Consider the following 27,694-nt stretch of genomic DNA (forward strand, 5'->3'; position numbering starts at 1 on the left):
GATAATGGAAAATGCACCCAGTTGCAGGAAATTAGCATACTAATCTTTAAATCCTTGATTTGCGCTTCCGATACACTAACAAAGCAGTGCAAACAACAAGCAATCTCAGCTGGTGCTTTACCGCTAAACAGAAAAAGGCCACATAGACAGTTTTGGTGTAACAGCCAAGAACTAGATAGGCAGAAGCCAAATGGGAATTCCTGCCTACCCTCCCAACCCGTGTTTTAACAGTGCTTTCTTTGCTGAGACAGGAGACAGAAACCTGCTTGCTATAACTAATGCTTTATTAAGAGAATGCTTACAAGATCTGCTCTGCTTGCTCAGGCTCCTCCCACCTGACCTCTTCACTAGAGCTCAGCCTTCAGAACTCCATAGCAGTCTCCCTGCAGTTCCCCCTGCTGGATGGAACTGCTAAGTATGATAACACCCAGTACAAAGACTCCCTCATCCATTACAGGTGTTTTTTCTAAGAATAGCTTGCTGTGACATCTGAATCGGACCAACTACAGATCTGAAATCGTGGTTTAAAAGAGAGGTAGGAGACTGCTAACCCTCAGGCCTAATTTTGCTCATCATCTCCCAAGGTGGTGCAGTGAAGAGGCCTGAGCAAGCCTGTTGCTGTTACATGATGGCAGCAGGGCCAGCTCAGGATCCAGGAGGTCTTTTTTATTTTTATTTATTATTAAAATTATATCCTGCCGCTCCTCCCATAGGAAAATCTTACACTGGCCCCATCCCTCCCCTCTCCTGAAGCATTCCTTTTTAGGCATTTCCATTGCCTATCACCCACCCACCATTTTCCCAGGCATGTTAAGAGTATTTCTTAATGACAGAGCTATCCCAAAATGTGGAAGCTAGTGTATCCGGGCAGAGCTGGGAGGGGGAACCTCTCCACTTCATCCAACCTCCTTCCCAGCATGGCAGACTGGGGATTTAGACTGCTCTGCCACTTCAGTTCCTTGAAGGGTCCTGCCTCAAGTACTTACAGCACCCTACAATCTCAACACACACTGTTGTTCGTGATGTACATTTCATGATGTAGATGAGAGTGCACTCGAGGTATGTCGGAACAGTCTCATGTGTAGCTCAAATGAATGCTAGCCCACATTTATACAAAACAAATCCAAGCAAACTACACCAGCTCCTTTTTTCTATTCAGACTTTTTTCTCTCTCCAAAGAGCTAGAAGCATTATCACACGCCACAGTTACATCAGACTGCAACTCTTACACAATTTAATTTCAAATCAGAACTTCTCTTTATTATGAAAGCTTCCTCTGATTACTCAACATCCAGTATTTGTAGTTCAGAAACACTTCCCTTTCCTTTAGGTCAGACAGTCAAATCAAGTTACATGTAATCCATTCTGCCAAGAACTGCTGAGCATAGTTCCGTTGTGTAAAAATACCAGCTACATTTCAGACCTGCAAAACAAGTGTGCTTGCCTTAAACCATAAACTAAGTCATAACATGGAATGAAATGAACTATAAACACATTTCTTCATAAGACAGAGTAAAAATATTGCATGTACATGTGTTCAAGTGTCACAGTAGATTGTTAGCAACTGCTCATGCTTAAAGCAATATTTTAACAATGCATTTTTGAAGATCACATGAAGTCTCCGTTAATTGGGCTTCAATAAATGTGAAGTGTGCTATTGTACTAAAAAATGCTATTAAAAGTAATTGCTAGTTATCACTTTTGAGACACTCTGGAAAGATTTAAAAGCTACACTTCAATTACTTGTTATTAAGCACATGCTTTTATATTTCTATGCCACAATTTAAAAACAAAAATGCAGCTCTCCTGTAGAGGCCACTAGCAATGAACTTATCCATACTATAGAGCAGGGGTCGCCAACCTTTTTGGACTGGAGGGCATATTTCAAATTTTGAGAGAGTGCTGGGGGCCCCAGTCACAATGGCTGCAACCCTTCCCCTTGCTGTTACAAATTATAATAAGAAATTCAAAAATATTAACAACTGTATGGGTTTGTCTTTATTAGTTTGCTAAAAAGAGATTGAGTTTGGAGAGCAATTTTGACAGTTTCCCCTATAGTAGTGTGCATGTTAACCATTTGTTTTGCCGCAGAAAGGCACATTTACATTGCCAGCATTTATAGTTGATCTAATTGGGACACATAATTTGACCCTAATTCTGATAATTGAAAAGTAATTATGTGAACTACTTACAGTTGTCTTAATTTAAAAAGTAATGAACAATGAGAGTAAGAGAGAAAGAGAGGAGGAGAGAAGTACCTGTACATAAAAATGTAGTGTGAACAAACTTTTATTAGAAACTTGATTACCAATATGAGGCTTATAAAAAAAACAACCAAAACAAGGAATTCTTCTAATATGAAATCTGAATTCCAGATACCAACTCAAGTCATTGTTTTAAGCACTACTAATATTTTCTCTACCAAATGAAATCTTTCTTATAATGTTAGGAGCCTAGGAAGCTGCCCATTGTCAGACTGTTTGTCCATCTAGCTCTATATCGTCTTCTCTGCCAGGGTCTCAGGAAGAGGTATGTTCCCATCACCTGCTACCTGATCCTTTTATCTGGAGATGCTAGGGATTGAACCAGGACCTTCCGCATGCAAATCATGTATTCTACCACCCAGCTATGATCCCAGGGCTAGGAAGATCTCTGCCAGTCTTTGGAGAGCTACAGCTATTCAGAATAGCAGGCTGTGAGTAGGTCAGTGGGGTAACTCAGTACAAGGCAGCTCTTTACATTTCCTTATGGGACAAAATGTGCTGAACCACTGAGTCAATACATATCTAGGGTGGCTTAATTAAACAGCACCAAGCCTATCAGCACACAAATAACAGGTGTTATTTATGCTTTAAAATTACTCAACACAGGACGCTACCATTTCATTTTATCACTCTGCCACCTCCAGTCATCATGTAAGGGCTTTCAACTCCTCCAAAGTACAGTAATAGTATTTGTACCCACCCCAAATATAGGTGCAATCTAGGTACAGTTTGGTCCTGTTCAAAACCTTCTCTACACCATGTAATATTGCATAGATGTTGTGAGAATCATGCAGTGCAACAATGCTGAGAAGAAACTAAAGGCAAGAGGAAGGAAGGAATGTGCAGTGGTAGAGCACAGGTTTTACATGCAAAAGGTCTCTGGTACAATCTCCAGCATCTCCACATAGGGCTGGGAGAAACCCCTGCCTGAAACCCCAGAAATCCACTGCCACTCAGTGGCAATAATACGCAGCTAGATGGACCAAGGGTCTGACTTTATATAAGATAGCTTCCTGTGTTCCTATGATACTGCTGCTGGACACAGTATGCCACCCCAAAATAAACACATAGGCATGCACACAAACACATACACACAGTGCTAGGTTTACAATTGTCTTAATTGTGACACCTAATAGAAGTATACAAACTAATGGGCATTAAAGAATACCCATTATTCTTTGCTGGGCTCCCATAAATCAAAGAAAGAAAGAAAGAATCACAAATGCAACATAACCACAACTTTTAAGAGAAGCAAAACTGAATATTCACATAGATCCTTTCAATAAATAAGAGATTAAAGGACAATACCTAGCTTGCAGAATTAACAAGTTTATTTTATCAGCTACAGTGCCTGGTGTGTTGTGACCAGCAAATTTTCTGGCAACAAACCTATGTATGCACACACCTTTCAAAGGAAAGCCTCCTTTTAAAAAACAGAAACATAAATATACAATTGCTCACATGCAATTTCAGCATGTCATTTGCTAGGTGATCTAAATGGTTAGCTATCGGTTTCAGACAAGCTTTGAAGAGAACTTGCTCTCCTCATATCCTTGAGGATGCAAGTAGTGACTGTCATTACACAACTCACTCATAAGCTGGTTTTTGTTCAAATTTTGCTTTTCATAGTTGTTTGACAAGAGTAGAGAGGTTTTCCCCATACCTGCAACTGTTTGCATTAATCTGTCAGCTAGCAATGGGAGTCTAGTTAGAGCTATGGTTTTCCACTAGACAGCTTCTTGGCTGGAACAGAGTTCAAATGTTCTACAGAGATATCACTCAGTCACATCAATTCTTAAAATTACAGAAGCTGCAAACACTGAGGTTCCTGAAGCACAAAAGGATTATTGCGGGAGTGATTTCTAAAAGGTGAAGAAAATCAAGATGAACTGTTATTTGTTTGATGGGGGGGGTCATTTGGAGATGCTACTGTTTATATTCGTTTATTTCCATTCTAATGCAATATAGTTTTAATAGTTATAGCAATGGCTTTGGTCCAAAGATGTCCTTGAGCGAATGGAGGGATTTCTATTCACTTATGGAAGTCACCCAATTCCTCCCCATCAACTGCAATTGCCAAAAAGTTGCTCCAGTGGGCAAAAGGAAAACTTGGTATCACCTCCCCAAATTCCTTTGGGAGGAAGGGCAGGATATACATTTAATAATACATAAATAAGCAAAGAAGCTTGCATTTGTGCAAACACATATTTGGTTGTTAACTTGTTTTTATTTGTCTATTGTAAACTGCCTTGAAAGCTAGAAGAGGAGGGACAGTCATGGTTTACATGCATAATTCAAGGAAAGTATAAGCTCACGTAAGGAAGTGCGTTGGTGGCCAGTTTGCCATAAAGTAGATGGGTTTTTTTGGTGCCTACATGTTCATCTCAGGAGCGAGAAAAAGAATCATGACTTGTAGGGGGGAAAACTTCAGGAAATATCTATACTTTCCTAAAGCCATACATATCGGTCAACATGAATTCCTTCCTCCCCTGTGGTTTTAAGAGATAGTAATTCATGAATAAACAGTTCCAAAAGGTCAGGCAGAAAGGAGGACTTCAGGGATTGCCTTCTGATAATGTTTTAAAAAAGGAAAAGAACACCAAGACAGTATCTCAAAACACAGAATATGCTTTTATCCTTCTTAGAACATTTCCTTAGCTCTTGCCACAAGGTTTGTCCTCTCTTGAATCTTTTCAAGGTATCCTACAAATCTTTCACTCAAGCATCTGCTTCTTTCAAAGCTAATACTGCCCCCATAGCTCAGTATAGATCCCAGATCATAGATATCTTAGGGATTTATGGCTTGCTTATTGATTGATTGATTGATTGATTGCACTTGTATACCGCCCCATAGCCGAAGCTCTCTGGGCGGTTTACAGCAATCAATTATCTACATGGGAGCATTATTTCACGCTAAAGATGCTGTTTTTATCTCCATTTTCTATTTGTACCATAGCTGCAAATATGGTCATCAATTCACACCAGCAGTCCTACCTCTGTGAAGGATAAATCATGCAGTTTCCTAATGACCATGCCCTCGAATTTTAATTTTCACTCCCTCTAGTTGGTAGGGAACCGAGCATGCTCAGTTTATTTTACCAGCTGCAGTAGATTCCTTTAAAAAAACAAAAACAGAAGTGCTATTATCTGTATTTTCACTGACTATGGTTGCTAGGATACAGCTGAAAGTACAAACCTTTGTTTGAGCAGTCTTACACTTTTGCGCACAAGTTAGGGGGAAAGGAAGAAGAAAAAGGCACTGCTCATCTGCCAAGAAGTGGGACTGCTTGTTGCAGTGAATACCTGTAGAACCCTGTCAGGAGTCTGCCCCCTGTGGCTGTTTGCAGCAACATAAAAAAGGCCAGCAGAAATGAGAAGAGCAGCCAGAAGTTGCTTGTCAGCCCACAGGAAACAAGATGAAACAAAGGAGGATACAGTGAGCATCAAAACATCAAAACAAAGCGTCTGCAACCATTAGTGGAGCAAAGTAGAGATGTATTGTTCTCCACTTTTTGAATTATCAGCAGATTGCATTAGTACATTTTACAGGTGGAAAACTGCATGTTAGCTCCTGCTTGCCGATAACATCATGTGAATGATGTGGATTAAGAGAAGATGTGAGTAGCAGCAAACACACAGTAAGCCACTGTGTAGATAAGCCCTTATACTTAATACTGTATATCCATAATTTTTTGGGAATTAAATTTCTGCAGTAGCAGCCATTGGGAAATCAGTCCCTTTTCCTCCTAAAACAGAAACATTTTCAGCCCAAGGGCTACATTCCCTTTTGGGGGGCACTTGCCAGAGGTAGGTAGGGCCACAGGCAAAAGAATGAACAATGAACCTTGGTACAGTAGGCTCGTTCACTGGTGTCTGTGCGCACTGGCGCTGGCAGGGTAGACGGCATAGGGACTAACAGTTGGTGGAGGCAGAGCCAACTAATTTTTGCTTTGTCCCCATCCTCTTTCCTGCTTACAAGGGCAGCACTAAAATTGAGGAGGATAAAGCTGACAGGCAATGCCATTCCTGGACTGGGTGCAAGTAAGAAGGCAGGCAGGTGGGGGCTGGAGGGCCAGTGCTCCATTCACCTTACTGGACAAAGCTCCATCCCCCACCCCTTCTAAATTACTAAATGGAGCCAGAGCCTATGAGTTTTAATAGGGCTTAAATTAAAACTGCACTGTATCCTATTACTTATTTTAACATTAGGCTTTAAGCAGGAGATACAAGTCCTGTACCAATTCACATGGATATAAATCCTCAGTGGAATTACTTCACAGTAGACATATATAGGGTTGCACTGTTAATCTTAAATCTTTCCAGGGTGAATTTTTCAACCTTGGCTCAGTCATTGTGTTTCAACCTAATCTACCTCGCAGGGTTCTTGTGATGATAAAAATGGAGAGCTTCCTGTACTACTACCCTGAATTCCTTGTAGGAAGGGCAACATAAATTACATTTTGAGGGTCATTATGGTGGAGAGGGGCTGAGTTTGAATCTCTGTTGAGACATGAGGCTGATGAACTGACCTTGGGCCTGTCATTATCCCTCCACCCAGCCTACTTCAAAGGGCAGGTGTTTCTGCTGTTGTGAGGAACTGCCCAAAGCTCCTTGAAACAAAGGTGGGATTTAATGCAGTAAGAGAGCCACTGAGCATGTGTAAAATGCAATATTTTCATTATTGCACCCTAAACCCAGTCAGTCCTCGCACAACTCTTTTTGAGAATTAAACATATATTCATAGTCTTCCAGGAAGAGGCAGGCAATGCTCTTCAAAGAAACATCCAAAGGTGTGTGAAAGAAAGGATGAAAGAATTTCAGCCTAGACATATGTTTCCTCTTTTAAAAATCCAGTCATGATTAGGGATGGGATCCGTTAGCCAGTGCCAGTTTGAAAGAATTCTGTTGACCTAACGGACTAGTATCGATTAGAGTTTGTCCGCTAGCCACTGATTTTACCAATCCTTTTTTCCCCTTGCAAAAAAATATTAACATCAATATTCTGAAAGGAAATATTGATAAAATTACCATTCATACCATATCAATATTTTCAAGGTGGATTTAAAAAAAAAAAATTTCCCCAAAAATAGTCACAGAAGATCGCTACATAAAAATCCAAAATGCAATGACAGAGTCTTAATGGAAAATTCGGTACCAAATCCAAATTGGGTGAAATTCTGGCATATCCCTAGTCCTGATTCCAGTCCAGCAGCTCTTCAAAATTAAGGCTGCAATCCTAAGCTCACTAAGGTAGGTGTAAGCCCCATAATTTCAGCAGGACTTACTTCTGAGTAGACATGGTTAGGGTTGCACTTTAAAATACCATCATCCTTTGCCATGAGCAGAGATCACACACACAATCTTCCACCCCATTAAATAACAGGAGCCCAGAAGGATCCCAGGGAAGGCAGCAACTCTACCATAAGAAGAGGGCCATGGACGCCCAGACATACTTTTCCTTCCTTTCCCCCATCCCATCCAAAGGGAAGAAAAGCCCAAGTGAGGCACGAATAGGTGGCATGAGGCCCCATCCTCACCCCATCAAAGGATTTTTTTTAAAAGTTATGAGGATACAGACTGTCATCTAGGGCACATCTTTCTCCTTCTGATTATGATAGTTCTCAAAAATAAGCAAGCAAGATGCAATCGCAGCTCTGCAGCAAAATGTCTGCCTGGCTCATTATGGGCACTTGATGAAGAAGCAACATTGCACATGCATTGTGATTGGCTGTGGGCAGCCATAGTAAATATGCTGTGCTCCTCTATGTAAAATTCTACTGCCTCAATTTGATTACACGGACAGAACGGGAGAAGGGAAAAAACTTCCAGTTCTGAGGGGCCAGCCACCATAGTAAAATGCTAATATATCACATGTTGTGTTTACGTGTTTAACTTAGTTTCTTCCTTGGACACAGGGTATGGGACCCTGGCCATAGAAGAGTGGGTTGGTTGATTTGAGAAGATTGATAGAAGCAAGTTGGAGAGTAAAGTCTGTGTAACTGAAAATGGAAGCATTGTGAAAAATCTCAGTTGGGCTAGTTTCTACACACACACCTCTGTTCTCCATCCAGACAAGAAGAATTCAAGGACACATTCCCGTCAGTCAAAACACTCAAGAAGCATGGTCAGGGACTTCCCAGGAGGATTGCTCCGCCTGTGACTGCCTCTGAGACGAGCTCCCGTCTCAGAGGAAGCTTTTTCAGTTTTAAAACCAGTCAGAAGAATTTTTTGACTGGTAAAAACTTTCTCCCAGGCAAGGGAGAAACGAAGAGATCACCCACAGAAGCTTCGTTGTGTTTGTTGGGGACTGGAATTCATCAGGATCGCCTATGAACGAAGGTGTAGCCAGCAGCGGACGGAGTCAGGGAATTCAAGCAAGCTCAAACTGACTAAGCGAGACGTTTTGTTTTTCTTTAAAGAAAAACGGATTCTAACAGGCAAGCATTCTTCTGTCTACTCCTATCATCTTATCATTGTTACAGTAAAAGAGATTTGTTATAAAATCAGCAACAAAGAATCCCTGGGTGAGTTATACCTTTCTCTTTTATACACGGAATTAAGGAAGAAGAAAATCGAAATAGCTTATCTGTGTTTTTATTGCAAAAAGCTGGCATAGAATTGAGCATTATAAAGATATAAACGGACGAGGGGCATCTAATCTGAGGAGGAAAATCTGATTAATATGAACATTTGAGTACTATTTGTCTGGGACTATTTTTTCTGGTCTACTTTATTTTGACGAATCTGCTTATTCTTTATGCCACTAATTATTTTGATGCTGTGAACTAAATTTGTTTTGCACTCTTGGTAACATAAGAGATAGGGCAGTCTGTCTAGAAGATGATGTCAACAGGCTTGGAATATTAACTCCTTTGTTGCTGGAAAAAGAAATAAATTGCTCTTTGCTTGAGAATAGTGGCTATATTGGAAATTGAAGGGGATTTTTTTTTTTCGGTCTTAAGAATGACAATCAAGAAAGTGGCCGAGACCCTGGATGTACAGGAAGGGGTTCTCTCTCTAAACATGTTTCAGAAAATAATGGATGAGATTAAGATAACGAAACAAGAATTGAGACAGGGCAGACAAGAGATGAAAATTGAATTTGGCAAAATGAAACAGGAGTTGAAAGAAATAAAGGATTCTATGAGAAAAGAAGATATAACTGGACAAGCAACAGAAGATGAAAGAAAAATTAAAGGGAAGGTGCAAGTCCTGGAGATTGGAATAGATATATCAAATGTGGAATTGGAAAAAGATTTGGATTTTATAGCTGTGATGGATCCTAGTGACAAAGATTATTGCTTGGAATTCAGCGCTGTCTCTGAAGGAATTGGTGAAGATATCAGAGATAAATTTATCAATGTTTCAAAAAAAATTCTGGACTGGAATGATCTGATGGAACCTGAGATAGAGAAAGTTTATAGAATTAATTCCAGATATGTGACAATGGAAAGACTCTCAAGAGATGTGCTAGTGCACCCCATAAAAAAGAAGAACAGAGATATGACTTTACAACAATTTTTCAGTAACACAGTCAGAATTGATGGCAAGAAAATATTTGTGATGAAGGAAATTCCTATCAGACTCTTACTATATGACTATGACAGCAGAATTATGTGTGCAAGGATGGACGATGGAAGATGGAACTAATACTGATAATGATAATGGAAGAATAGCTGTTGAAACTACTGGATTTACCAGACTTGAATAGATGGATTAATTGACATGTCTATTTGGAGAAAAATCAATAGATATATTTCTCAAGGACTGGAAACCTCTCTTTGACTTTTTGTGGAAAGAATAAAATGATATGATGTTAATGAGATTTCATGATTAACCAAGATAACCACTGGAGGAAAGTGATTTTGTAATATATTAAGGGACAGGTTTGTTATATACTATAGACCTATAGCTGATTTATGACAAATCGGAAGTCAATATTTTTTATTGTATTGGTTGTTGATTTGTTCTTTTTCTTTTTGTTTTGTTTTGTTTTTGAAATCTTGAATAAAAATTTATATTAAAAAAAAAAAGAAGCATGGTCAGTAGGAGGTGTGACTCAGGAGGGATAGAGCCAGCAAGGGCTAGGTAGAGAGGCTTGGAGGGCCACATTTGGCCCATGGTCCTAAGGGCATTAGCTTTGTAGCCTTGAAAACAGATTGGTACTTTTTATGACAAGGATGTGATGTCATTAGCCACAGTGGTAGCCCCCCCCAAACTGGGCCTAGCCAGAATCCTGTCCTAAAGTTTAAACTAATTAGGCAATTAAGTAAATATATCCTCTACCTATGGCTGGCTTCTGTCACATTCTTCCTTTCGTCATTAGATCCCCAGTCTATCTACGGGAAAGAACTCCCTTTCTAGGACAAATAACTGACAGATAAAAATCTACAAGTCTCTAACAGATATATCTCATTTGGATCATTAAATAAGAGCCACCGTTTCTTACTTAGAATTCAGTAAGATTTTGCTCAGGACCTTCTACAACATTAATAATGTTCAAATCGCCTGGAAAACGTTCTGATAATAAATTCAGAGCTGTTCCTGCTGTCTGCCTGTATCACCAATTTCCAGAAAAAAATACTAATGAAGTAAGTGGTCATTACATTATTTTGTATTTTATATTGAAATTGAAATGTGCTGTACCTAATTACTGCAAAACACTGAATGGTTACTTTTGTTATTAAATGCTACACAAGGAAATATCACTCTTATTATAATGTGCCTGCAAAGCACAAAGCAGCGTTAAAGTCAAAGCAATTACTATCCTTCATGCCTTTCTAGATATTAGAGACCAAGTATGGTGTTTAAAGTTATTAACATATTTTTCCGGCAGATCATGCCCAAGGGTCAGTGGTAAAACACGTTGCTGCTCTGCAGCAGACTTCCCTGAGATAGAATCAAATTGGTGTCTGGATCCAAAAAGATGCTCCACTGCTATGATGCTCTGCACTTTAAAAGTGCCCACAGAGAACAATCTAGTGCACCAGTGAGGAACCTTTGGTCTTCTAGATGCTGTTGACTCCAACTCCCATCAGCCCCAGCTATGATGGGCAATAATCAGAGACAATGGGAGTTGTAGACCAGCATCTTCTGGAGGGCCACAGGTGCCCCACCCCGATCTAGGATCTGCATGCAATTACTCATTTAGTGTAAATCCCCTCCCGCATTTCACGGATAAAAACAGGGACACAAATATTTGCAACACCATTTCCCACACACCAATATAATTGCTTGAGTGTCTGCATCAAGGTCAGGAAAGGCCTAAATTGGCTCACGAGCCACCAACTCACTAGGCTCATGGGCTATCTAAGCTATCCTATTCAATAACTGGAACAAACTGTAAAGTTTGTCTTCATTTTTAAATCCAATCACTCTAGCCTGCAGTACCAGCATAGCGGTGATGTTGTTGTTGTTATTTATTATTCTCTCTCAAATATGTGAGATTTAAAAGAAACAAAATTATATATTTAGTGCATTTACATCCCTCCTTTCTTCCTTTATGGAACTCAAATCAGTATACATGAGGTTCCCAGGGGGTCTTCCAGACCAGAATAACATCAGCAAGGTGGCTTCATTATCTGCCCTCAGATCATGCCCTGGGTGAAATGGGCTACAAATGTAATAAAATATAAGGTAATGCAAATAGAGTAAGAACTTTAGACACTCCAGTCCTAGATACCACTTGGCCTAGGGTCAATTCTAGCCCCCCCCCCATTACACATTTCTGAACGTGTTTCCCTGCCTGCTCTGCTCTGCAATAGCCTGTCATACACTGGCTTCTAGAAAAAAGTATGTTTGCAAATTCAGGCATTGAATGGGCTGATTCAGCAAAAGGGAAACTGTTCAGATGGCTTGAGGGTAACGTAGGAACATGTTTGATATTTAGGTGGAAATATTTTTACAGGTTGAGCCTGCAAACTGGGGACATTACACTTACCACCAAATGAATAGGAGGGTTCACGCTCAGCAACAACTCAAGATGGAATCTGACTGAAACTATTTCCTCCCTGAGGAATTGGAAGCTAGTTTTATGTGAGCTAGGAAAGACCTAGTGTTGAAACAGACTTTTATCCATATTCCATTGTGTGTATTGCATGTAAATATTGAATATGTAAAATTATTATCTGGTTAGTACAATATAAGCACTATACAATTTTGAGTCTTATGTTTATGGTGGAATTTCTGTAGAGAGACCCCTACTGTATACTTATCTTTTATTGTGTTTGTAAACTGACCATAACTTAACCATGCTTACCTCCACAATGGATCTGGTTGTAATTACAGAATGGTTGCAACTCCAAACACACATTCAGTAACCTCTACAATCTGCAATAGTGCATTCATGGCTGAAATCAAAGTGAAGCAGCGCACAAGCATTTTGTGTGTCCTTGTACATGCATTTCCATGCATATGCACTACAGTAATCATGCATCTGCTCTCCACTCAGAGCCTTAGGTTCTAGAGACTTTGGGTGAAGTCTGAAATTTGAGGAACTCTAGTGCATGTCTTACAAAATGCTTAAAGTGCAAGCTTACAAAATGCTTAAAGTGCTCCCCAAGTGACAAAATAGGAACAATGTTTTACCAGACACTGCTGTCTGGTGAAATAAATACTATCCCTGGTAAATAGAAACAGTTTGAGCAAACGAGTTAGGCATCTCTAGCATTCTGCCAGTGGTGAATAGAGTCTTATCACACTACCCATTCTCAATCAGAAATCTGGAAAAGCAAGTGAGTGGTAAAATTGCCTTCCCCATTTGGCAGAATGTTACGGATTATCATTTCACCAAGTTACTGCATGCACAACATGGTGAATTAATGCCTGTTTTTAATGGTTGTCAGCTACACCCTGAAGAGGAAGAAGAGCCATAGTTCAGTGGTAGAGCAACTGCTTTGCATGTAGAAGGTTATAACTTGGTATTTCCAGGTAGGGCTGAGAGAGACCTTGGTCTGAAACCCTGGACATGCACCATCAACATACAGAGGTAGATGGAACAATGGTCTATCTCAGTATAAGGCAGCTTCCTATGTTCTTAAAACCAGCCACATGCTTCCAAAGGCAATAAGAAATCAGTGGATCTTTTGTTATAGCTTGTTCCCATAGGACTACAAAAGTTGGGGGTGGGGGAAGAAGAGAATGGAATCAGCAAATACGATTCTCTGCTAGACTATTTGGCGACAATAAGTTTAACTATTAGTTTTTATTGTGTGCTTTGTGTTATGTACATGTGCATTTCTTTTTTCTGTTCCTATCCAGATGTCCTATGGAGTACATGGACCAGACACATCCAATACTTGTGCTTGAACCAATCTACATGTTATGAAGGAAATCTGGGACTGGATCTCCATTTTTTAAATTTTATTTTACTAACATGCAGCTGCAACAGGGCAAGTGCCTTCATTTTTCACCCACTACAGGGCAAACAACAGCTTGGAGAGAGCACAGTTTTGATCAAGAAAAATGTACAGGGAAAAGCAGAGCTAAATGAACTCCCACCCCAAAAAGGTAACCCCTACGAACTACATTTTGGTTTTTAAAAGTTTGAGAACCAGTCACAGATCTTTTGTATAACTTCTAGAATGGCTCTCAGAGGGACTAAAACCCTTCTATGTCAAACTCAAAACACAGAACAGAAAGAAAAACACTTCATCTGATGTTGTCAGATTAAAAGTCCCATCAACCCCAGTCAATATGATCAATGATCAGGGAGGTTGGGCATTCTAGTCCAACAACATCTGGAGTGTCACAGGTTCCTCACCCCTGATCTGGAGTGTGAAAGGGTCTATATCTTCCAGTTCAAAATTCTGATCAGTTTCAATGTTCCAGTTCAACATTTAAAAGAAACTTAAGATGCTGATAGTGGAAACCTTAATACATTCCAACAAGTAGAATTTTATTTGTTCTTTCTTTTCCTGTAGAGCCTGGCCTAGTAGGGGCATAATGAGCCTTATACCCAGATGCAGTACACTTTTTAATTTTTTTCACCATGCACAACATTTCTTGCCAAAGATGTTGACATGTTTGAATCAGCCCTAGGTGTTACTGGCAGCCTGTTTTATTGAGCATTCATCTTGATTTGTTTCCATACAGTTTACATGGAGGCTATACAGTGCTCACCGTCTCATGAGCAGATTCATTCAGATTTGTTTGCATGAGGTTCTACGACACTGCATCAAGTGACTGTCATCTACCACTTTCCTGTGCATTTCCCCATTGCTTTCCTTTCTGCAGAAAGATTTTTTTTTAAAAAACAAGTAGTTTATTGTGCAAGAGTGCCAAATCCACTTTAATTGCACAACCTGAATTTGCTGGAATGCAACTGAATCCCACCCACAAAATAGCAAAGGTCTGGACGTGGCCCCAGTCTACAAATATGGCAGGCCACATTCGTTTGCTTCCACTAGGAGGATTGCAAACTTGCTAATGTGGTGCTTAGTATGTTAGCTCAGGAGCCAGATTTATGTAACCTGCAGTAGTTTGGATCCAGCTACTGAAGGAATTTTCTACATTTAGATCATAACTACATTACACTAAATGTACAACTGCCACCAAGCGCAAAACTCCTCCCTCTAATTTCCAGGACAACTTCTTTGTGCCCCAACATCATGGCTTTGAGTGTCCCTCTACCGTTCTCCCCACACACACACACCCCAGAAGCAGGGAAATGCATACAATACCACCAAGTCAGAACACAGGTAAGTTCTTCTGGGCTTTACGTGGGGGAAGGAATAAATGTACATTCACCATTTTCGCTGGCAGCCATGCATTTAGTTCTGACCACATGTAGTTCTGACTTTAAACAGCTAGCTAGCTGAACACTGGCCTCCCTCTCAAAATCCGTCATGAATGTAAAGGGATTACAACAGTGAGCTGTGCTGCCTCCAAGCTAGCCCAAATGGATCAAGGTCAGACTCAGGAACTTCCCTGTACATGGGAACAGCCCTGTATATGGGACCGTATAAACCTAGCCCAGGGACTATACAATTCACACACAAAGCAGCCTGCGTTGGGTTGAAGAGAATCACTGCTCCACAGTTACTGGACCATGGTTCTGATAAAAAAACTTTGTGCACATGAAGCGGATCCTTTATTACTAGTCTCCTGGCCAAGCCTGTTGGAATCAGACTCAGACTCGCTGGTGTATTTTTCTCCAGTATGTTTAATTTAAAACTTCAGTTTAGAACGCTTCATGCATCAGCTTACAGGTCACACAAGATTCTGCATCTCTACACAGCATTACTAGACATGCCTACTCAAAGCTGAGACATTGTTGCACAATTAAGCACCCCCCCACAACCCTTAAGTAGGTTTGTGCAGGCACTTTCTGCCTGCATGAGAAAGGTGTAACAGAATGTGAATGAGCATGCACACCAGCGCTCCTCCTAGTTGGAAAAGTGGGAGCCAGCTGAGCCTGCCGGTGCAGTTGTCTGCGTGTTTGGGGTGATGGGGGCAGTGGCATCTCATTGAGATCCTTCTTCTCTAGAGGAGGTGTGCACGGCAGCTGGGGCAAAGAGAAGGTGGAGGGGAGGGAAAGGGTCTGGCTCTTGATCAGCCAGCATTCCCTCTGTTGTAACTGGAGCTAAGGGGGATGAGCTGTCACTGTGAAAAGCCTTCCATTTCAACACTTTCTGGTGGCAAAGCACAAGGCCCCCTCCTGGGTCCCAGCATGTGTCTTCCTCTTCTTTTTCATCACTCCAGGAATGTTCCATGGGGCTCATGACAACTAGGCTGCTACAGCCCTTCCTCTATGTATTATGAAGCTGGGGTTAATTCACTATTGCTTATATGATCAGGGTTGAGCCAAATTTGTGTGTGTGTTTTGATTTTCACATTCATTTTGGGAGTTGACAGCTTTTTATCAGAACCATGGTCCAGTAACTGTGGAGCAGTGATTCTCTTCAACCCAACGCAGGCTGCTTTGTGTGTGAATTGTATAGTCCCTGGGCTAGGTTTATACGGTCCCATATACAGGGCTGTTCCCATGTACAGGGAAGTTCCTGAGTCTGACCTTGATCCATTTGGGCTAGCTTGGAGGCAGCACAGCTCACTGTTGTAATCCCTTTACATTCATGACGGATTTTGAGAGGGAGGCCAGTGTTCAGCTAGCTAGCTGTTTAAAGTCAGAACTACATGTGGTCAGAACTAAATGCATGGCTGCCAGCGAAAATGGTGAATGTACATTTATTCCTTCCCCCACGTAAAGCCCAGAAGAACTTACCTGTGTTCTGACTTGGTGGTATTGTATGCATTTCCCTGCTTCTGGGGTGTGTGTGTGTGGGGAGAACGGTAGAGGGACACTCAAAGCCATGATGTTGGGGCACAAAGAAGTTGTCCTGGAAATTAGAGGGAGGAGTTTTGCGCTTGGTGGCAGTTGTACATTTAGTGTAATGTAGTTATGATCTAAATGTAGAAAATTCCTTCAGTAGCTGGATCCAAACTACTGCAGGTTACATAAATCTGGCTCCTGAGCTAACATACTAAGCACCACATTAGCAAGTTTGCAATCCTCCTAGTGGAAGCAAACGAATGTGGCCTGCCATATTTGTAGACTGGGGCCACGTCCAGACCTTTGCTATTTTGTGGGTGGGATTCAGTTGCATTCCAGCAAATTCAGGTTGTGCAATTAAAGTGGATTTGGCACTCTTGCACAATAAACTACTTGTTTTTTTAAAAAAAATCTTTCTGCAGAAAGGAAAGCAATGGGGAAATGCACAGGAAAGTGGTAGATGACAGTCACTTGATGCAGTGTCGTAGAACCTCATGCAAACAAATCTGAATGAATCTGCTCATGAGACGGTGAGCACTGTATAGCCTCCATGTAAACTGTATGGAAACAAATCAAGATGAATGCTCAATAAAACAGGCTGCCAGTAACACCTAGGGCTGATTCAAACATGTCAACATCTTTGGCAAGAAATGTTGTGCATGGTGAAAAAAATTAAAAAGTGTACTGCATCTGGGTATAAGGCTCATTATGCCCCTACTAGGCCAGGCTCTACAGGAAAAGAAAGAACAAATAAAATTCTACTTGTTGGAATGTATTAAGGTTTCCACTATCAGCATCTTAAGTTTCTTTTAAATGTTGAACTGGAACATTGAAACTGATCAGAATTTTGAACTGGAAGATATAGACCCTTTCACACTCCAGATCAGGGGTGAGGAACCTGTGACACTCCAGATGTTGTTGGACTAGAATGCCCAACCTCCCTGATCATTGATCATATTGACTGGGGTTGATGGGACTTTTAATCTGACAACATCAGATGAAGTGTTTTTCTTTCTGTTCTGTGTTTTGAGTTTGACATAGAAGGGTTTTAGTCCCTCTGAGAGCCATTCTAGAAGTTATACAAAAGATCTGTGACTGGTTCTCAAACTTTTAAAAACCAAAATGTAGTTCGTAGGGGTTACCTTTTTGGGGTGGGAGTTCATTTAGCTCTGCTTTTCCCTGTACATTTTTCTTGATCAAAACTGTGCTCTCTCCAAGCTGTTGTTTGCCCTGTAGTGGGTGAAAAATGAAGGCACTTGCCCTGTTGCAGCTGCATGTTAGTAAAATAAAATTTAAAAAATGGAGATCCAGTCCCAGATTTCCTTCATAACATGTAGATTGGTTCAAGCACAAGTATTGGATGTGTCTGGTCCATGTACTCCATAGGACATCTGGATAGGAACAGAAAAAAGAAATGCACATGTACATAACACAAAGCACACAATAAAAACTAATAGTTAAACTTATTGTCGCCAAATAGTCTAGCAGAGAATCGTATTTGCTGATTCCATTCTCTTCTTCCCCCACCCCCAACTTTTGTAGTCCTATGGGAACAAGCTATAACAAAAGATCCACTGATTTCTTATTGCCTTTGGAAGCATGTGGCTGGTTTTAAGAACATAGGAAGCTGCCTTATACTGAGATAGACCATTGTTCCATCTACCTCTGTATGTTGATGGTGCATGTCCAGGGTTTCAGACCAAGGTCTCTCTCAGCCCTACCTGGAAATACCAAGTTATAACCTTCTACATGCAAAGCAGTTGCTCTACCACTGAACTATGGCTCTTCTTCCTCTTCAGGGTGTAGCTGACAACCATTAAAAACAGGCATTAATTCACCATGTTGTGCATGCAGTAACTTGGTGAAATGATAATCCGTAACATTCTGCCTAATGGGGAAGGCAATTTTACCACTCACTTGCTTTTCCAGATTTCTGATTGAGAATGGGTAGTGTGATAAGACTCTATTCACCACTGGCAGAATGCTAGAGATGCCTAACTCGTTTGCTCAAACTGTTTCTATTTACCAGGGATAGTATTTATTTTACCAGACAGCAGTGTCTGGTAAAACATTGTTCCTATTTTGTCACTTGGGGAGCACTTTAAGCATTTTGTAAGCTTGCACTTTAAGCATTTTGTAAGACATGCACTAGAGTTCCTCAAATTTCAGACTTCACCCAAAGTCTCTAGAACCTAAGGCTCTGAGTGGAGAGCAGATGCATGATTACTGTAGTGCATATGCATGGAAATGCATGTACAAGGACACACAAAATGCTTGTGCGCTGCTTCACTTTGATTTCAGCCATGAATGCACTATTGCAGATTGTAGAGGTTACTGAATGTGTGTTTGGAGTTGCAACCATTCTGTAATTACAACCAGATCCATTGTGGAGGTAAGCATGGTTAAGTTATGGTCAGTTTACAAACACAATAAAAGATAAGTATACAGTAGGGGTCTCTCTACAGAAATTCCACCATAAACATAAGACTCAAAATTGTATAGTGCTTATATTGTACTAACCAGATAATAATTTTACATATTCAATATTTACATGCAATACACACAATGGAATATGGATAAAAGTCTGTTTCAACACTAGGTCTTTCCTAGCTCACATAAAACTAGCTTCCAATTCCTCAGGGAGGAAATAGTTTCAGTCAGATTCCATCTTGAGTTGTTGCTGAGCGTGAACCCTCCTATTCATTTGGTGGTAAGTGTAATGTCCCCAGTTTGCAGGCTCAACCTGTAAAAATATTTCCACCTAAATATCAAACATGTTCCTACGTTACCCTCAAGCCATCTGAACAGTTTCCCTTTTGCTGAATCAGCCCATTCAATGCCTGAATTTGCAAACATACTTTTTTCTAGAAGCCAGTGTATGACAGGCTATTGCAGAGCAGAGCAGGCAGGGAAACACGTTCAGAAATGTGTAATGGGGGGGGGCTAGAATTGACCCTAGGCCAAGTGGTATCTAGGACTGGAGTGTCTAAAGTTCTTACTCTATTTGCATTACCTTATATTTTATTACATTTGTAGCCCATTTCACCCAGGGCATGATCTGAGGGCAGATAATGAAGCCACCTTGCTGATGTTATTCTGGTCTGGAAGACCCCCTGGGAACCTCATGTATACTGATTTGAGTTCCATAAAGGAAGAAAGGAGGGATGTAAATGCACTAAATATATAATTTTGTTTCTTTTAAATCTCACATATTTGAGAGAGAATAATAAATAACAACAACAACATCACCGCTATGCTGGTACTGCAGGCTAGAGTGATTGGATTTAAAAATGAAGACAAACTTTACAGTTTGTTCCAGTTATTGAATAGGATAGCTTAGATAGCCCATGAGCCTAGTGAGTTGGTGGCTCGTGAGCCAATTTAGGCCTTTCCTGACCTTGATGCAGACACTCAAGCAATTATATTGGTGTGTGGGAAATGGTGTTGCAAATATTTGTGTCCCTGTTTTTATCCGTGAAATGCGGGAGGGGATTTACACTAAATGAGTAATTGCATGCAGATCCTAGATCGGGGTGGGGCACCTGTGGCCCTCCAGAAGATGCTGGTCTACAACTCCCATTGTCTCTGATTATTGCCCATCATAGCTGGGGCTGATGGGAGTTGGAGTCAACAGCATCTAGAAGACCAAAGGTTCCTCACTGGTGCACTAGATTGTTCTCTGTGGGCACTTTTAAAGTGCAGAGCATCATAGCAGTGGAGCATCTTTTTGGATCCAGACACCAATTTGATTCTATCTCAGGGAAGTCTGCTGCAGAGCAGCAACGTGTTTTACCACTGACCCTTGGGCATGATCTGCCGGAAAAATATGTTAATAACTTTAAACACCATACTTGGTCTCTAATATCTAGAAAGGCATGAAGGATAGTAATTGCTTTGACTTTAACGCTGCTTTGTGCTTTGCAGGCACATTATAATAAGAGTGATATTTCCTTGTGTAGCATTTAATAACAAAAGTAACCATTCAGTGTTTTGCAGTAATTAGGTACAGCACATTTCAATTTCAATATAAAATACAAAATAATGTAATGACCACTTACTTCATTAGTATTTTTTTCTGGAAATTGGTGATACAGGCAGACAGCAGGAACAGCTCTGAATTTATTATCAGAACGTTTTCCAGGCGATTTGAACATTATTAATGTTGTAGAAGGTCCTGAGCAAAATCTTACTGAATTCTAAGTAAGAAACGGTGGCTCTTATTTAATGATCCAAATGAGATATATCTGTTAGAGACTTGTAGATTTTTATCTGTCAGTTATTTGTCCTAGAAAGGGAGTTCTTTCCCGTAGATAGACTGGGGATCTAATGACGAAAGGAAGAATGCGACAGAAGCCAGCCATAGGTAGAGGATATATTTACTTAATTGCCTAATTAGTTTAAACTTTAGGACAGGATTCTGGCTAGGCCCAGTTTGGGGGGGGCTACCACTGTGGCTAATGACATCACATCCTTGTCATAAAAAGTACCAATCTGTTTTCAAGGCTACAAAGCTAATGCCCTTAGGACCATGGGCCAAATGTGGCCCTCCAAGCCTCTCTACCTAGCCCTTGCTGGCTCTATCCCTCCTGAGTCACACCTCCTACTGACCATGCTTCTTTTTTTTTAATATAAATTTTTATTCAAGATTTCAAAAACAAAACAAAACAAAAAGAAAAAGAACAAATCAACAACCAATACAATAAAAAATATTGACTTCCGATTTGTCATAAATCAGCTATAGGTCTATAGTATATAACAAACCTGTCCCTTAATATATTACAAAATCACTTTCCTCCAGTGGTTATCTTGGTTAATCATGAAATCTCATTAACATCATATCATTTTATTCTTTCCACAAAAAGTCAAAGAGAGGTTTCCAGTCCTTGAGAAATATATCTATTGATTTTTCTCCAAATAGACATGTCAATTAATCCATCTATTCAAGTCTGGTAAATCCAGTAGTTTCAACAGCTATTCTTCCATTATCATTATCAGTATTAGTTCCATCTTCCATCGTCCATCCTTGCACACATAATTCTGCTGTCATAGTCATATAGTAAGAGTCTGATAGGAATTTCCTTCATCACAAATATTTTCTTGCCATCAATTCTGACTGTGTTACTGAAAAATTGTTGTAAAGTCATATCTCTGTTCTTCTTTTTTATGGGGTGCACTAGCACATCTCTTGAGAGTCTTTCCATTGTCACATATCTGGAATTAATTCTATAATTAATTCTATAAACTTTCTCTATCTCATGAAATAGAGAACAGGTTCCATCAGATCATTCCAGTCCAGAATTTTTTTTGAAACATTGATAAATTTATCTCTGATATCTTCACCAATTCCTTCAGAGACAGCGCTGAATTCCAAGCAATAATCTTTGTCACTAGGATCCATCACAGCTATAAAATCCAAATCTTTTTCCAATTCCACATTTGATATATCTATTCCAATCTCCAGGACTTGCACCTTCCCTTTAATTTTTCTTTCATCTTCTGTAGAATCCTTTATTTCTTTCAGCTCCTGTTTCATTTTGCCAAATTCAATTTTCATCTCTTGTCTGCCCTGTCTCAATTCTTGTTTCATTATCTTAATCTCATCCATTATTTTCTGAAACATGTTTAGAGAGAGAACCCCTTCCTGTACATCCAGGGTCTCGGCCACTTTCTTGATTGTCATTCTTAAGACCGGAAAAAAAAAAACCCTTCAATTTCCAATATAGCCACTATTCTCAAGCAAAGAGCAATTTATTTCTTTTTCCAGCAACAAAGGAGTTAATATTCCAAGCCTGTTGACATCATCTTCTAGACAGACTGCCTTATCTCTTATGTTACCAAGAGTGCAAAACAAATTTAGTTCACAGCATTAAAATAATTAGTGGCATAAAGAATAAGCAGATTCGTCAAAATAAAGTAGACCAGAAAAAATAGTCCCAGACAAATAGTACTCAAATGTTCATATTAATCAAATTTTTCTCCTCAGATTAGATGCCCCTCATCCGTTTATATCTTTATAATGCTCAATTCCATGCCAGCTTTTTGCAATAAAAACAAAGATAAGCTATTTCGATTTTCTTCTTCCTTAATTCCGTGTATAAAAGAGAAAGGTATAACTCACCCAGGGATTCTTTGTTGCTGATTCTATAACAAATCTCTTTTACTGTAACAATGATAAGAATGATAGAAGTAGACAGGAGAATGCTTGCCTGTTAAAATCCGTTTTTCTTTAAAGAAAAACAAAACGTCTCGCTTAGTCAGTTTGAGCTTGCTTGGAATTCCCTGACTCCGTCCGACGCTGCTGGCTACACCTTCGTTCATAGGCGATCCTGATGAATTCCAGTCCCCAACAAACACAACGAAGCTTCTGTGGGTGATCTCTTCGTTTCTCCCTTGCCTGGGAGAAAGTTTTTACCAGTCAAAAAATTCTTCTGACTGGTTTTAAAACTGAAAAAGCTTCCTCTGAGACGGGAGCTCGTCTCAAAGGCAGTCACAGGCAGAGCAATCCTCCTGGGAAGTCCATTTGTACTGAAGTTCTACAAAGTTTTCAAATATTCTGTGTCACTCAAGTACAAAAGTGGCACCGTTAAACCCATAAGAAAAAAAGTCATTTTAAAGAAAGACAAAGGCTTTGTTGGCAAAAGATTTGCAGAGAGGCAGAAGACTGGTATTTATTACCACCACCACTACCACCCCCTAAGATAAAGGCTCCCTCATACCTCACGGGAATATTGGCACAGTCTGAAGACATCCACAAAGGGACGATTTCTAACACAGCTGATCTATATTTGAGCTCCTGTGTTAGAGACAAAGAGCGTGCTTCATCTCGTTGAGCCCTTCATTCCCTGTGGGCTACATAACGTATCACAGCACTGCTATGTGTATGTTGCTGACAGGAAGAAAAGTGTTTACACAGTAAGAGAAAGTTCTTCTTTAAAAAATAAAATATGAATAGGAGCATAGGAATCTGCTTTAGACAGAGTCAGACCACTGGTCTATCTAGCTCAGTGTGGTCTGCGCTGACTGGCAGCAGCTCTCGAGGGTTTCAGGCAGGGGACATCCCCTACTTGGAGATGCTAGGGATCGAACATGGGGCCTGCAGATGCTGTACCACTGGACTACAGGCCCTACAGCTTAAATCTGTATATAGTTTTAGAATGTTATTGTTCAAGTACTACAATCCCCTCTTACCTTTCCTCATCAACTTCTTTTTTCCCTTTTACAGCCTTATTAACTACATCCACTAAATACGGAAGTGCAAAAGAACTCAATTAGTCAACCAACAATAAAATCAGCGTATTTCCTAAAACTATCTGCGCAAGATGTCACAGGTAAGAGACATCTGAAGAAGAAAGGAGAATTCTTGTAGGTGGCATTTTAAAAACTATCATTATACAGCCACAAGAGTGGCTGCATACTATAGCCAGCGTGGATTTTTCACATTCCACAATGTTAAATTGAAAATACCCTCCTTCCCATACGCTCATTTCAAAGCAAAACCTTACAAAACTTAGTCCTGAACTCAGAAATGCTTGCTTAACAACCCTCTCAATTTTCATGGCGATACACAAAACAGTCAGAGAGAATAGAGAGTTCAAATTCTAAAAAGAGAGGAAAAAACCCAGAGCCCTTCTGGACTTTTTTCTCTGAGAGCTCTCATAATCTGTTGACATTCATTAAAAATCAGCCATGTTCACAGAGTACCTGTAATCCTAATACTGACCTTGCCCCATATTCTGACCTTCATCTTCTGCAGTTTAAAAGTTAAAAAAAAAGTCTGGCTGATTTTTAATTAATTTAAGAAATTTTGGCTGGAACTCTATGATAACATCAGGCATGCTCAGTAAGAACCAACAATCAGTGTTCTAAAAGCCAGACTCACAGCTGCTGGGCTTTGCTAATCAGGCCACACCGACACCAGACTTTGTTTTCACGTGAGACAGTCATGGCTTCCCTCAGAGAATCCTGGGAAGTGTAGTTTTTGAAGGGTGCTGAGAGGAGACTCCTATTCCACTGACAGAGCTCCAGTGGCCAGAGTGGTTTAATAGTCAGCCACTCTGACTGAAGGTCTGTGAGGGGAACAGGGTATCTTCTAGCAACTCTCAGAACCCTTCACTAACTACACTTCCCAGGATTCTTTGAGAGAAGCCATGATTGTCCAAAATGAAATAAAGGCCTGATGTGGATGTGGCCAGGGACAGCTTTGGTTTAATTTTGGGTGGGAGACTACATGTGTCTGCTGTAGAATAAAAAAATGAGGGAAACGCTGAAAAGCAATGATACTGTTCACAATGTTTTCCTTTTGCAAACAAAAGAGTTTTCCCCTCAGCCCGGTGCCTGCCCGCCCACCCACCCAATCCCCTCCCCTCCCTGCCCCTCTCCTGGGTCAGTGTTGGACTAGAACCTCAGAGACCAGGGTTCAAATCCCCACACAGCCATGAAGCTGACTGGGTGACCTTGGGCCAGTCACTGCCTCTTAGCCTCAGATGAAGGCAATGGTAAAACCACCTCAATACCATTTACCATGAAAACCCTATTCAAAGGGTCGCCATAAGTTTGGTCATCTTGAAGGCAGTCCATTTCCATTTTCAAACATGATTGCACAGAAATAAATCCCACTGAATTCAAACGTTATGCAAATAATCAAACTAGGGTTGCCAGGCCCAGCCTCCAAGAGGTCTTCTATACCTTTAAAAGTTTTGCAGGGGGAAAGCAGAATTTTACCTTGTGGTTTTTCCCATTACAGTGTTGAAAGAAAACCTGTACTTGGCTGAATTTTCTCTTCTCTTAAAGATATAGAATCATTCTCAGGACCTGAGCCTGGCAACCCTAGATCAAACCCACCCTCCCTTCTCCCTCCTATCCCCTCCATCTTGCCCCTTTCCTCCCCCTTTCTATGCCCCTCCCTCCCCATCCCCTTCCAATCCCCTCCTTTCCCTTCCACCTCCTCCCCCTCCCCTTCCTCCTCCCCATGGTCAGTTTTACCTATCTTAAGCATGATTGCATCATTGTAAATACCATTGAACTCTATAACCATGCAAATGATCAAATCTATCCTCCCCTCCCCCTTCCTTTGCCCCCCTACAATATGCTCCTCCCCCTCCCCCTCGGTCAGTTTTTCCTATTGTTGGGATAAAAAATTAAATTGATCATGATATAAAATAATGTTGGTTTATTTCCTGGTGACCTGACCTTTCACATTCCAGTGGCTCAGTGAATAAAAGCCGGTTTAAGCTGGAAACTTTCCTCCCTCCCTGTTTCCTGTATCATACCCAAACCTAATGCCTCGCATATAGTTGCAAAGTGTATCTTGAAAGAAATGTTAAAGTTTCCCTAGTGCCCCATAATACCTTGACATGTAAGTCTTTGAAATGCAAGCCTGGCATATTAAGGCTGTCACCATTCAAGGGGCGCCTGGTTGCAACTGGTGCCCCATCCCATATCTATCTTTTGTTTCTAGCTGCATAGTGCTTATCTCAAGGACGTGTAAAATATGCAGACCCAAGTCTGAAGGAAATTGTGATGTCCCTGCTAATGTTCCTCCCCTGCACCCCTTCACCTCCTTTTCTACATATCTTTAGGTTACTGTGACAATTAATGTTTTCTTTGAAGTTTATGACGCTGCTCCCCAATATTGTAACCTCTGGGGTAAAGCTATATATTCTCTGTTCTATCAATAAACGGGGTTCCCATTCTGAACGGCCTCTGGCTTGTAAGTATCGGGTTCCCCTTTGCAAAGGATTATTGTCTGATTACTTGGTCTCTGGTAGTGGGTTATTGCACTCATCTCCGCACCCTTCCCGGGTGGATGTGAGCTGGGGTAGACAGTGACGGCTTGCGTGTTGGGTTTGGACCTAACACTATCCTAACCATGATTGCATAGGAGTAAATCCCATTGAACTCAGTAAGCATGCAAATGATCAGACCTGCTTTTCCCCTCCTTCTCTTCTCCTCTCCTCTCCCTTCCTCTCTTCCTTCTTCCTCCTCCCCTGCCCACTCCAGCACTCCCTCCCCCTGGTCAGTTTTGCCTATCCTAAGCATGATTGCACAGGAGTAAATCATACTGAACTCAATAAACATGCAAATGATCAAACCTGTCCTTCTCCTCCCCTCCCCCTCCTGCCTGCCCCCATACCAGTCCTCCCCTCTGCCTTTCCTCCCCTCCCTCTTCCTCCTCCTCCTCTCCTCCCCATCCCCTGTGGTCAGTTTCACCTATCCTAAGCATGATTGCAGGGGAGTAAATCCCACTGAACTCAATAAGCATGCAAATGATCAATCCATTCTCAGCAAGTTTGCACAGGATCCCATTTCTTACCTCCCAGATTAAAAAGCAGGGAAATTCCCTAATAGGCAAAAAACCTTGTGGTTTAAGAATGTACCTATAGCCCACAGATATTTCTATCCAACTTTAAAAAGCAGGGAAATTGGGCAGCTATAGTGAATGCACCAGGGGAGCAGGAGACCTGACCTCCTCTCTGAGATATTGGACTGCCCTACAAATTTGTCAAAATGCAAACACAATTTGGGTTGGTCTTTCACAGTCCAATCCACTTGCTCTGTAGCATGGAAGAATTTGGTAACATGTGCCTCTGAGCATATGCTGAGTGGTGGCAACACCTGCAATCAGCCCAAATAATAGAAAGAGGACATGTGCTGTGCTGATCTTGTTTTAGCAGGGAGGAAGCAACATTAAGACAGTTGATATAGTTGAGATGGTCACTTTAAATATGTCTGATTTACTTTGCAATTTTAGTGAAGTTTCCTATAGAAAATCATTTTATTTTGTTTCTATTTCTGTGAATATGTGAAGTACAGCAACACTTTGCAAAATTTACACTAAAAAAACTCCAAAAATAACGGCACTGACTACTCTGCAGAATAGTATCCAGTGGACCTCAGAAGTCTCTCAATTTGCACAAGATAAAGCAGTGGGAGGTGAAATATATTCTAGCAAAATTCTAGGTGTGCTCTATGTTTTTAATTGAGCATGCCCACCTTGCCTTAAATGAAGTGGTTGAAACACAGCAGGCTGAAAACATGCATCCTCTTTCTTACAACATATTGTAATCAGTCTGATTTTACATTAAAATGCAGTTTCAGATTCAACTGCTAATGCACTCAAAATAGAAATAGAACATAATCAACAATTTGAAATACAAAAGGC

At 40.6% G+C, this 27,694-nt stretch overlaps 1 protein-coding gene across 3 annotated transcripts in view; it reads right to left on the minus strand.

The window, feature by feature from the left end:
* Positions 1–27,694, minus strand: part of DOCK4 (dedicator of cytokinesis 4) — a 386,414-nt gene that overhangs the window by 340,140 nt on the left and 18,580 nt on the right. The window contains exon 1 of one of the 3 annotated variants that reach the window (XM_061640006.1): positions 5,259–5,330. The exons of the other annotated variants lie outside the window; for them this stretch is intronic. Coding sequence (XP_061495990.1) covers positions 5,259–5,278 — 20 coding nt within the window. The 5' untranslated portion in view covers positions 5,279–5,330. Of the gene's footprint in view, positions 1–5,258; positions 5,331–27,694 lie in introns of those variants that run through there. 3 annotated transcript variants of the gene reach the window in all.

This window comes from Rhineura floridana, chromosome 8 (genome assembly GCF_030035675.1).
Source record: "Rhineura floridana isolate rRhiFlo1 chromosome 8, rRhiFlo1.hap2, whole genome shotgun sequence".
Classification (NCBI taxonomy): domain Eukaryota; kingdom Metazoa; phylum Chordata; class Lepidosauria; order Squamata; family Rhineuridae; genus Rhineura; species Rhineura floridana.